Here is a 12,346-nt window from a genome sequence, read left to right as displayed (position 1 = left end):
GTATTCTTACTAAATTATTAAGTCGATATATTCTGCTGATCTATGATGACAACATCATTTACCGAGAATAGAGATTGATTACGAGAAAGGCATGAAATATTCGGGTTACGAGTAATACGCTGTGTCCAAGAGCGCAAATCGCCGTATGTCACAAATGTCACGTTGTGATTTAATAGAACACCTTGGATTTTATTATATTTATACAATAACTTTGTGTCAAGAAATTTGGACTGTGAATGAAACCCAAAAGCGTAAGAATCGTGGAACACATTGGTACAAAAAATCATGACTGGAATAAAGGAATTGACACAAACATGAACTTGTTAGATTGGTGACCGTATATTGAGTTCAGAAAGTCGACAAACATACGCATTTTTAATTTATCAATTTATCGCAAGCCCTTAGATTTAGCCATGCCTTTCGATTTTTGTAGACAAACAGCAAACATCATCTGTCCCAATACCCACAATAGTCATTAAACAACTTTGTGTTCTACATTGTAATTATATTCGCATCTTGCATATTTAAAAGGACCAATCTTATTTTTCAACACTGTTTGAGTTTTCATTTTATTCTGTACTTATAATACTTGTGTTGCATACCAATGCATTTGCTTCATTTTATTAGGACAACAAACGATTGCTTAGAAAGCAAAATAAAGTTGGTGTAGGTAGTCCAACTGAAGAGAGCATTTCTCCATGTTTCTGCTGTTTAGTATAAAATAGGTTTCTAAAGCCGCAATTACATGTAGAACAGTGGTGGCCAATCAGAGATATGTATTTAAAGTATTTTGATGTTGGATGTGTACGGATTGATAGTTTAGTGTTAGATGCATGATTTTTTTTATTAGTTGTTAGTGGCTTTGAACTAGCTGTCAGATAACTGCGAGTACTCTCAGATCTGTTCTTAGTGTCTTTTTGTTATCGGGATCATAAATGAGACCGTTTTGAATTGTTTTACATTGTCATATCGGGGCCTTTTAAAGCTGACTATGCGGTATGGGCTTTGCTCATTGTTGAAGGCCGTACAGTGACCTATAGTTGTTAATGTATGTGTCATTTTTGGTTTCTTGTGGACAGTTGTCTCATTGGCAATCATACCACATCTTCTTTTTTATATTAAGCATTTGAAAAATCATACAAAATACCTTATGCATGTATTTACATGATATAAGCTTATTATTACACTTGCATATATGAATAACACGTGACAAGAAGGTTTCATATGAAATAAAATTTAAAAAATAAAATCCTCCCACCCGCCCCATTTTTTTTAAAAATTTGGATGAAAATCTACTTATTAATTTTAGTTGGCCTTACCAAATGTAGTTGTAATGAAAATAAGTATACACATGAAAAAAAGTAAGAATAAAAGATAAAGCTTAATACTAATAAATTTCATTGGTGCAATCATCAGATGAAACATCCTGTACTTAGGACATAAATGAATACTTTTTTCATAGTATACTACCTGACAGCCGTCATTCTTCCAAGCTTCCTTTTCTTCATTCCAATACAAGCAGGCTACACTGTAACTCTCCACAGTTAAATTAACCAGAAGTTTGGTATTATCTTCACATGCTATCGCCGACTCACAAATCGTATTAAAGTTATTGGCGAGATCATACGGAGTGAATGATACATCTGATGAAGTGTGTAATACTGGAGATATATAGGTATAATGAAGGCCATCAGTAGATGCAGATGTACTTATAAATGTAAAATTGTTTCCATCATTCAGCAGAGACCCACTTGTAAAATTCAATTTTGTCCGATCTCCGTGTGGTTTGTGTAGAATTCTGAATTGGAAGTCTAGCTGTTGACTTCTGACAGACATAATAATTGAATGTCCTGTAGTCAGATTTGTGCTCATTTTTAACATGGATATCTTATCGACACGATATGTATTATTTAGAAACTGCAGTGGAATCTCCAAAGTGAAATGTGTAGTTTCTGTCACAGCTAAAAAATATATAACAAATTTTAAATTCATGGCATGTAAGATTTGGAATCTCAAATAACATTTAATCATGTTAATCACTTGTCCAATTCTGGAACCTCTGACCTTTGTTAAGTCTTTAAGTATTTTTTTGATTTTGGTTCATTTATATGTTTTGGAGTTTAGTGTGACATCCATTGTTGAATAAGTAAACATTTGTGTTGAGAGTCTAGCTGAAGCTCCATCCCCCTTCTGAGTGTGGGATTTCTCTGTTATGTTGAAGACACTAGTGGCCTTGGGGTGACTATTTGCTCATAGGTTGGGTTATTGTCTCTTTGTCACATTCCCAGCTTCAATTCTCTATTCTAATGTCAATAAATAATAGAAATATTTCTTAATGTAATTCAATTATGTTTCAAAATGCATTTTTTTTTTAAAGATCTGTATACTTCAACATGTAGTCTTTATATTTTTTTTCTTTACAGAGGATAGCTAATCAGTGTTTAAAGGTACATCATTTGCAAAGGCTGAATATCTGAATACAGAACTAGAATGCATTACATTAATCTGAAGAACAATAACATTCATGCGACTTTAGAATAAATTAACAAATATTCAATGCACTAACTTGCATTTGCAATGTTCTGCAAATTATATACAACTGTTTATAAGAGATATTATCAATTTGTATTTTAATCAGTTTCTATTAGTGTGACATGGGTTCTATAGGTTTGTGACAATTTGAATAAAAATCTCAGAAGAAATGCTTCCTGCAAAACATTTACGGTAACAATGGGTTTTTATTTTTTTTTAAATTCTATAGTTGTTATCCCACCCATAGACTTGAACCAGTAAAAGTCAGCTAGATTTTTACCAGTGTTCATTTTTATTTTACTGAGGGTTTATTATTATTCGTTGGATACGAATTTTGTGTGTACAGATAAACCATGAATACAAATTTTCAATGAATTACACTTTCTATGGGCTTTGTATGCAGAGATTGGCTACACCTTGAAATCCAATACCCACAAAAATGCTGGTTTTCCTTAATCTACAACAAGAGCTGTCAAAATGACAGTAAACCGGATTCTTTAACATGTATTTGTGTTCTGGCATTTATCAATATTACAAGGACCAAAACTCCTAATAGGTAAAATTTATGATTATCAATATCAAACTTGACTTCCATGTTGTCAACAATAACAACATATAAACTAGATAGAAAATGAACCTCTAGCAGGACAAACTGTGTGCCCTTAATGCATAAAGTAAGAAAAAATTACTGAATCCATCTACCTAGGATTTTGAAATTATCTAAAAAAGGTTTGGTTGAACGGTTCATGAGTAAATGCACGGACACAACATTTTTTAAACTTTCAAGAACCGTAACTCCTGAACGGTAAAAGTCAAAATCGTCATTATTGAACTTGACCTCCATTTTGTTCTCAGTAACAACATTTAAAAATTTTAAAAGGTTTGGTTGGACGCTTCATGAGTAAATGCACGGACAACATTTGGTTGCCGCCCGCCCGCCCGCCGTACATCCCCAAATCAATAACCGACATTTTTGACACAAAAATCCTGTTAAAAATTGATACCCAGGAAAATAAAATGAATCTGCAGTATAAGCTCATTCCCACTAAACCACTATGGCTAAAGATGGGTTTGAGATTCATTCATCTTACCTCGATTACTAATTTGTATTTCAACTGGTTCCTGTAAATCAGTAACTGTTACCACTTTTTTATCACTGGTCTTCATTTTCAGGGATACAACAGGTGTTGTGACATCATGAGATGATTGGTCCCAGACGTAGGGATTTTTATCAATTAGCATCATCTGTGTCATACAAAAATATATATATAGAATGAGGAGAATTCAAGAGTTGCGAGTTAGTTGGGTAAACAAATTTTAATGTCTTTTTCACCTATTTCTTAAATTAACAATTCAGTTCAATTTTTTATGACAAAAATATCAGCATGTATACTAATATAAGTATTAAAGGAATGATTGTAATAGTTTTCTATAAAGAAATAGGGAGTCATTTAGGTGTGCACCACATTTAAAGGTTATTTCTAATAGACAGAAAAAATATTGCAGTCATTCCTCATAATAAAATTACTTCTATGAGCTGATAGACAAAAATAAACTTTATGCCAATCAGAAGACATGTTACATCCCAAATATTATTTATTTAAACCTTCCGGCCAGGTGAACTAAAAACATTTAGGTCCCATATCAAAGTTTAGATCTGAGTGAGTAAGCAAATCCTTAATACACATTTTTGTATTTAGATTAGGTTTTAGTTATTATCTGGTTCAATTTATTCAACAGACAACAATTGTCCTTTTTTTACCTGTAAACTAATGTCTCCTTGCAGATTGTCTAAAACATCACTAAAACGGGAATCACTAGGTAGTAAGAATTGTCCAATATTAGATGATCTAGAGTTGGCAAGATTCTGACCTAATGTGTTGGCAGGAGACTTTTTCATCACAGCAATATTCATATTATCTGTTACAAACACTATAGGTTCTGCAGCGGGCTTAGTAATAGCCAAGGCAGCATCTGCTATAGAATCTACCAACGTTAAAATCTTTTTACTCGATTTCTGTACCTGAAAAGAAAGCAAAGAGGAAGTAATTTAACTATCTATTGAGAATGGAAATGGGGAATGTGTCAAAGAGGAAACCCGACCAAAGAGCAGAAAACAGATTAAGGTCACCAATGGGTCTTCAATATAGCTAGAAAATACTGCATCTATTACAACATAATATATAACTAATATTTTATAATGGTCAAACTTAATAGCTACCATTGCAAGGCCTAAAATGAATTCATTTGTTTTCTGTTGTTTGATAAAAACAAATAGTGATACTATTAAATAAATTTAAATTCATTAAAATACAAGACATTTACTGTTTATAGATTTTCAAATATTCTCCATGTAGATTTTCTTGAGCATGTTTTTTCCCAGAGAAACAGGAACAAAGATGTTGATTTTTTCCAATTCAACTTTCAATTTGTTAGCAGTCCAGTTGGCTGGGTCGGAACTGTCCCACTGATTAGACCTCTGTCTAAAACGAGGTGCACGGCGATCGGCCATGATCACTGATATAAGGTCAATGTCCGAGTGTTTATGTTTAAATTCCACTTCGCAAATAATCTAAGAACAGTTATATCCTTGGAAAACGTATATATATCGAATGATGATAATAATGTCAATAGTATAAATAAGTTGTAATAAAATATAGAATGATGTATAAACTTTGATAAGACACAAGACCTGGCAGTAACAATGTTAAACGATCAATGATGTCATAATTACTTAACAGCCAATCAAAAGCCTTGAAAATCAGAACTAAAAATAACTGTCTTATAGGTAAGTCTATAGCAACAATTTAACAACATAAACATGACTTATACTTATAAGTCTTAATTTATAGATTTTCAAATATTCTTTTGCCTTAGATCTTTAAGTGTCTCAACCTTTATGTGCTTATCAAATAACACTGACAAAATCCAAAGCCTGAAATTAGAAAATAATTCAGGTTTCTAATGAAATCACTTGCAAGATTTTCCATTTATTATTTTCACAGCAATGATGTGCCATTATTTACCTTTGAGACCTTTGTAGTATCAACATGGCTATGATTTGTGGTGATCTCCATTTCTTCTGATCCTTTATTTGTATTAGTATCTAACATGGATGACAATCCGTCCAACAATAGGCTGAAATCATACAAAATACAACAAAGTCTACTGGACATTCATTCCCATTTATATACATTATTTGGGTTTCATCATGTGAAAAATTAACTATTCAAATATAATCATATGATCACTCTGACACAATTCAGGGATGATTTCAAGTTATATGGTTCGCTACTGACCCCATACGGATCCATAGAGGGTCATTAGTTAACCGTATAACGAATTTATCGCACGCTGGACTTTTTCTGCTGCGTTATGTTGAAAAATAAACAATGAAACACAACAACATCGATTGATGACGTCACCATTAACGTGTCATGAACCCTATGAAATTTACTAACCCCATATGGTCTCATAGGGGGTCACTACGTGACGGCGTTAAACCAATCACAACGTGATAATTTACTCGCGTTGCGATAACATATAGTTTAGGGCATGTATATGCAATAATTTCCCATTCAGGAAGATAAAATAAAAATCAATATATCTGGAAAAAGTTTCCATCACCTATTTAGGCAACTATAATTTTAAAATTTTTCATAAAAGCAGATCGACCAGCAGAGCTGGTTATATAATATGATGAAAACTTGTTTTGCTCTATTTCCTCAAAAGTCAAAAAGACAAAAGTATGAGCGGGTTTTTTTTTTAAATAATGTTGATGATAGACCATTCATGAAATACTATGTCATCATTAGGCCAACATTAAAAATATCTTTGTTTCCCCTCTCCCGACTGAGGTTGTTAGGGTATGGGTAGGTAGGTAGGCAAATTATTTTATTTTATTCCTTGATATGGTTGTACAATTCAAAATTCAACAGGTAAGGCTCAAGTAAAGAAAAGTGGGGTATTCCCTATATTCTAATTCCGTGTACACCACAGTTTTCTGGTGTTAAAAAAACAGTATACAGGGACCTTCTTTTTTTTCCCTATTCATTTAATTTAATGAAATCTACAAAAGCGCACATTCTACTTGTGATACTAATGCCTATTGATAGCAAGTGTTTTTTTAGTTAAAAAATCAAGCTTATTTCAAGTCTAATTTGATGCATAACTCACAACAAAACAATTCCTTTGTTCATCAATTCATACCTTGACTTCAATTATGAGATGACAAAAAGATACATGTATGTTAATCACTTGGGAATTAAAATTCAATGAATAAAAATTTTCAATAGCAGTGAACATAATTCAGTTATGTTCAGTTACACCTGGATCATGCAGCTTGGTCAATTGATTCCCAAACAAAGATTTGTATGTTTTTTTTTTCGAGTTCTAGAAGAAACAAGGCTTCCCTTTATATTCATGTTTTGTATTTCCTAAAATACTTTTAATAAGTATTTACGAATTCTACTGATGCAGGTATAACGTTAAAACGTGTCCTTTTGTAATTTTCATGCCATAAATTGAAAAAGGAAATCCCATTTAAACTGGTTTCTTTTAACACCAGAAATCAGGGACGTTCCCTGAAAGCAGGGAATACATGTATCCCACATTTTCTGACTTGTGCCCAACCTGTTCAAAGACAAAGTAGATCATGAGATTTTAAAGCACGAGTCAGACCATTTTTACTCAAAGTCTTTAAGATTTTATCCTTTAAACAGGAACAGAGGTTAGACACAAAGCAAATCAAGATGCACTCAGCGGATTGAAAGATGCGCCATTTTTTTTTTATTTTCAAAAAAAGATCACCCTTGCAAACAAACAAATCGTGTGGGAAAGCATTTTGTTTGTTTTCCTTGATTCCGAATCATGTAGACGCTTCAATGCAAAAATACCTTGATTTAAAACGCTCGTTGACTACAGCATCGGAAAGGTATCCCCAAAACCCAACGATCGGTGACTTCAGCATCGGAAAGATATCACCAATAACCAACATAGCAAAAAACAAAATAGTGGACAAGAATGGCCAATAAAATTTTTCGGGTAGCGGTGATTTTACCGGGTCGGTCGTGTGAGGGGAAACAAACAATATTTTATTTTTGGCCTTATGGAACTTTTTCAAAAGTTATGAAGATGATACAAATAATTTTAAAGCACACTTGTTCATTGCTTTAAATATCTTATCAATTAAGTATGTTTAGTAATTGCTTTTCAGAATTCGACAATGGGCCAGTTGAATTTGAAATTCATTTGAATCAAGGTAAATTTATAAAGATGACCTGCTGTTGAAAACATACCCAATGGATGATTTTTTTCAGTGGTTTATGTTAGCTGATATACATGTGTTTGTAATAGGCCTAGGTTACTCTAATAGCTAAGATGAATGATAGTTTATCATGTGCAATGGTAATCATGTAACAAACTTTCCTGGTCTCAATCCAATAACTGTCAAGCTATCTGGTTATCATTTATATCATAATCAGTAGCCCATCCAGAATTATTCAAAATGTTACAACATCAGTGTACAGGTGAAACCTAATATACATTTTCCATTCTTAACAGGAAAATAATATTATTTCGTCTTCGATTTTATGTATAAAATATTCCTAATTAGGATAAAAATTCCCAATTTGATGTTCAAGGGACACATTTGAAGACACCTGGCATCATCCCTGCAATTTCTTTAGCTGAACTACTGTAAAACCTTAGATCGTGACATTCTGAGCATTTTTTCTCATGACAGATTTTCCTATATGGTTTTTAAGTTATAACATAATCATTAATTTTTCTTCCTTTTGTTCTAATTATAGGCCATGTTTGTTGACCATAAAAATAAAGAAAAAAAAACTTTAAAAGTAGATACACAAAAGATCCTTCACCCAAAGTGTGGTTGAAATTGGTTCAATAGTTTCAGAGACAATTGCCTTTGAAAAGTTATGTTGAATGCCTGATAAAGGATGCTTAGTGATTAGCAAAATCTCATACATCCTTTATTGAAAGGTGTGGAGGGGGAGGGGGGACGAACCTTTGACTATTGTCGTACTTTTTTCATTAATAACAGACATGTCTTAAATCCTTACCCAACAGATTCTTCTCCCTTATTTGTAGCTGTGATGTTAATCTGATCAGATAATACTCCTGTTAAACTTGAGTACATATCTAAAGCTGTATCCTAAAAGGAAGACACATTCAATCTTATCCACACACAATAAACATGTTCAATAAAGGATTATTATTTCAAAAATAAAACCTTGCCTCTTCTTCTGTTATTCAGTTAAACTATTTGCAAAAAGGCATTATGATAAAAGAAGAAGTTCAAACCAAAATATAAATTTGATGTTCACAAACAATTAATTAAGTCACAAAAGATCCATGTACCCATTACCATGATTACCATAGAAATCAACATCTAAAGTAGATATGATAATATTTCAATCTGATCTGGACTTGGAGCGATTTATGTTATAATGTATCTATTTATAAGTTACAGTTCTACCTGTATCATCTTGCTCAGTTCATTGTAAGATCCCATATATTAACTTCATATTGAAAAGAATTTGATATAAATTGTACATTATATAATCACTGTAAACAAACTAATTTTTATAAGTAGAGAAATAACGCAAATATTTATAACTTGAATCTTTCTGTATTTGTACAATCTCGAAACTAAATAGCAGTGAAAAGGGGTAGTATTGGCAAAATGCGAAATAATGTATCCGTGAAAATAAGTTGGCTTACAGTATCAATGATCAGTGAATATTGCGAAGAAGATTAAGACTAATATACTGTGACAAATGAAACAATATTTGTCCAAAATCCTAAATCTGGACTGGATTGCAGGTGGCAGAACCTAGGTAGGTATACCTAAGTATAATCTGTCAATTCATCTGATATTGATGTAGCTGAAGTATACCTGAGTATAATCTGTCAATTCATCTGATATTGATGTAGCTGAAGTATACCTGAGTATAATCTGTCAATTCATCTGATATTGATGTAGCTGAATTCAGCACTCCAGCCACTAAATCTAGATCATCCAAACTTGTAACTGATACTTTTGTTAAACTGACGACAATGACTTCTCTAATCTAAAACAAAATATCAAATTTTACATATTCGTGGATGTATGTTTCTTGTTTTTGCATTATCTTTTACAATATTGTACAATAAACCTGCAAGGGTTATACCTGTATTTGGGCACAGCTGTAAACTGCTTTCCTTAGAAAAGGTGGATATGCACTTTAAAAAATAGGGAACAAATATAAAATATAAAAGAACAGAGTTCCAATGTACCCTTGGTTGCACATATTTTATCTGGCCATTATCTTTTGGGAAATATCTTCACAGAAATGAAGGCTTCAGCACAATTAAATGCAATGCAATTTTAGATATAATGAACCAGGCATAACTTTTCAAAGTTTTCAAAATATTTTATAGCCATTGATTTTTTAAACCATCAAAGACATTGCTGATACCTTTGATGTTACACTGTACATGTCCAAAAATCTGTCAAGAATGGCACATGTAAGAGTGCTAACAATGAAATAATTAATGTTTCCAAGGGGCAAATTCTTTTAAAACTTATTGACAGGCACTGATTTTCAAAATTGTCTAAAGACAATGCAAATATAAAGCTATGATACAAGTTTTATTGAAATCCGACAAGAACTGTGCAAGTAAGAGCACCAAGACCAGACAGACAGATGCACAGCCTTCAAGTTTTTCTATTGAAATAACACATTGCTTGGGGACAACAAAAACTAGAGGCTCTCAAGAGCATGTGTCGCTCACCTTGGTCTATGTGCATATTAACAATGAACACAGATAAATTCATGACAAATTGGTGTTTTGGTGATAGTAATGTGTTTGTAGATCTTTCTTTACTGAACATTCTTGTTGCTACAATTATCTCTATCTATAATGAGCATGGCCCAGTAATTACAGTGGAAAATATTTCCTAAAAATTTATGAAAATTGTAAACAATTGACCATAAAGGGCAATAACTCCTTAAGGGGTCAATTGACAATTGACAATTTTGGTCATGTTGACTTATTTGTAGATCTTATTTTGCTGAATATTATTGCTGTTTACAGTTTATCTCTATATCTATAAAGATATTCAAGATAATAACCAAATCTGCAAAATTTCCTTAAAATTACTAATTCAGGGGCAGCAACCCAACAACAGGTTGTCCGATCTGTCTGAAAATTTCAGGGTAGATAGATCTTGACCTGATAAACAATTGAACCCCGTCAGATTTGCTCTAAATGCTTTGGTTTCAGAGATATAAGCCAAAATCTACATTTCACCCCCATGTTCTATTTTAGCCATGGCGGCCATCTTGGTTGGTTGGCCGGGTCACGCCACACATCTTTTAAACTACATACCCCAATAATGATTGTGGCCAAGTTTGGTTAAATTTGGCCCTGTAGTTTCAGAGGAGAAGATTTTTGTAAAAGATTACAAAAATTTACCAAAAATTGGTCAAAATTGACTATAAAGGGCAATAACTCCTTAAGGGGTCAATTGATAATTTTGGTCATGTTGACTTATTTGTAGATCTTACTTTGCTGAACATTATTGCTGTTTACAGTTTATCTCTTTCTATAATAATATTCAAGACTAGAACACACCCGTGATATCGCTGGTCCATGACTGAATTAAAGTATATAGCTATGCGCAAGCCTTATTTTAGTATTAGTACTGTCATCTGATAAAGTCATGCCGATTATAAGATACACAATTTTCTCTGCTTTCAAATCTTTCTGTTTGAACCCGTCGAATTGGAACTTATCAATTATTTGGAAAACAAAAGGTCCTGGAATGGAGTATTTTTTAATCAACAGCATTATCCTATATTAGTTATAAATAAAGTTGAATTCTTTGATTAGCTGTTTTACGTCATGCCCGCTAACAAATTGAAACTTATTTTTAGTCCAGATTTTTAGTATTCGTATTGTTATCTTAGAAAGTCTTACGGATTAAAATACTACAATAGGTAACAATTTGACAATTTAGTAGTGTCAACCCTGTGATTATGACCCGTGTAAATAGCATATTAATCCTGAATACACCGTTTCGTGGTGCGCCTGTCAGATGCGGAACGTACAGACAAGGTAATAGGTAACAGGTGATTATACTATTGGTATCGGTCTCGGACTCGACCCGGAACTTCTTAATTATTGGCAATATTAATTACGTGGAAAACAAAAAGGCCTGAAGTGGCGTAATTTTTAATCTACACCTGTGTACTATATTAGTTGTATATAAAGTTGAATTCTTTGAAACGTCGTTTTTACGTGATGACGGCTGAAAAATTGGACCTCGTAATTTTAGTATTATAGATAATAACCAAAATCTGCAAAATTTCCTTCAAATTACTTATTTCGGGGCAGCAACCCAACAACAGGTTGTCTGATTCATTTGAAAGTTTCAGGGCAGATAGATGTTCACTTGATGAACAATTAACCCCATGTCAGATTTGCTCTAAATACTTTGGTTTCAGAGATATACATGTAAGCAAAAATCTACATTTCACCTCTATTTTTTATTTTTAGCCATGGCAGCCATCTTGGTTGGTTGGCCGGGTTTACACCACCCATTTTTTAAACTAGATACCCCAAAGATGATTGTGGCCAAGTTTGGATTAATTTGGCCCAGTAGTTTCAGAGGAGAAGATTTTTGTAATAGATTACTAAGATTTACGAAAAATGGTTAAAAATTGACTATAAAGGGCAATAACTTCTTAAAGGGGACAACTGACCATTTCGGTCATGTTGACTTATTTGTAAATCTTACTTTGCTGAACAT

General features: G+C 32.8%; 1 protein-coding gene across 1 annotated transcript in view; it reads right to left on the bottom strand.

Moving 5' to 3' along the window:
• Nucleotides 1-12,346, bottom strand: part of LOC143071835 (polycystin-1-like protein 2) — a 48,127-nt gene that overhangs the window by 1,357 nt on the left and 34,424 nt on the right. Inside the window, exons 9-14 of the mRNA XM_076246439.1 lie at nucleotides 9,498-9,623; nucleotides 8,613-8,704; nucleotides 5,559-5,670; nucleotides 4,295-4,555; nucleotides 3,624-3,777; nucleotides 1,471-1,961 (exon numbers count right to left, since the gene is read on the bottom strand). Of these exons, the coding sequence (XP_076102554.1) occupies nucleotides 1,471-1,961; nucleotides 3,624-3,777; nucleotides 4,295-4,555; nucleotides 5,559-5,670; nucleotides 8,613-8,704; nucleotides 9,498-9,623 (1,236 nt within the window). The remainder of the gene's footprint in view (nucleotides 1-1,470; nucleotides 1,962-3,623; nucleotides 3,778-4,294; nucleotides 4,556-5,558; nucleotides 5,671-8,612; nucleotides 8,705-9,497; nucleotides 9,624-12,346) is intronic.

Source organism: Mytilus galloprovincialis, chromosome 4, assembly GCF_965363235.1.
Source record: "Mytilus galloprovincialis chromosome 4, xbMytGall1.hap1.1, whole genome shotgun sequence".
Taxonomy (NCBI): domain Eukaryota; kingdom Metazoa; phylum Mollusca; class Bivalvia; order Mytilida; family Mytilidae; genus Mytilus; species Mytilus galloprovincialis.
This window is presented reverse-complemented; position numbering and strand designations above follow the sequence as displayed.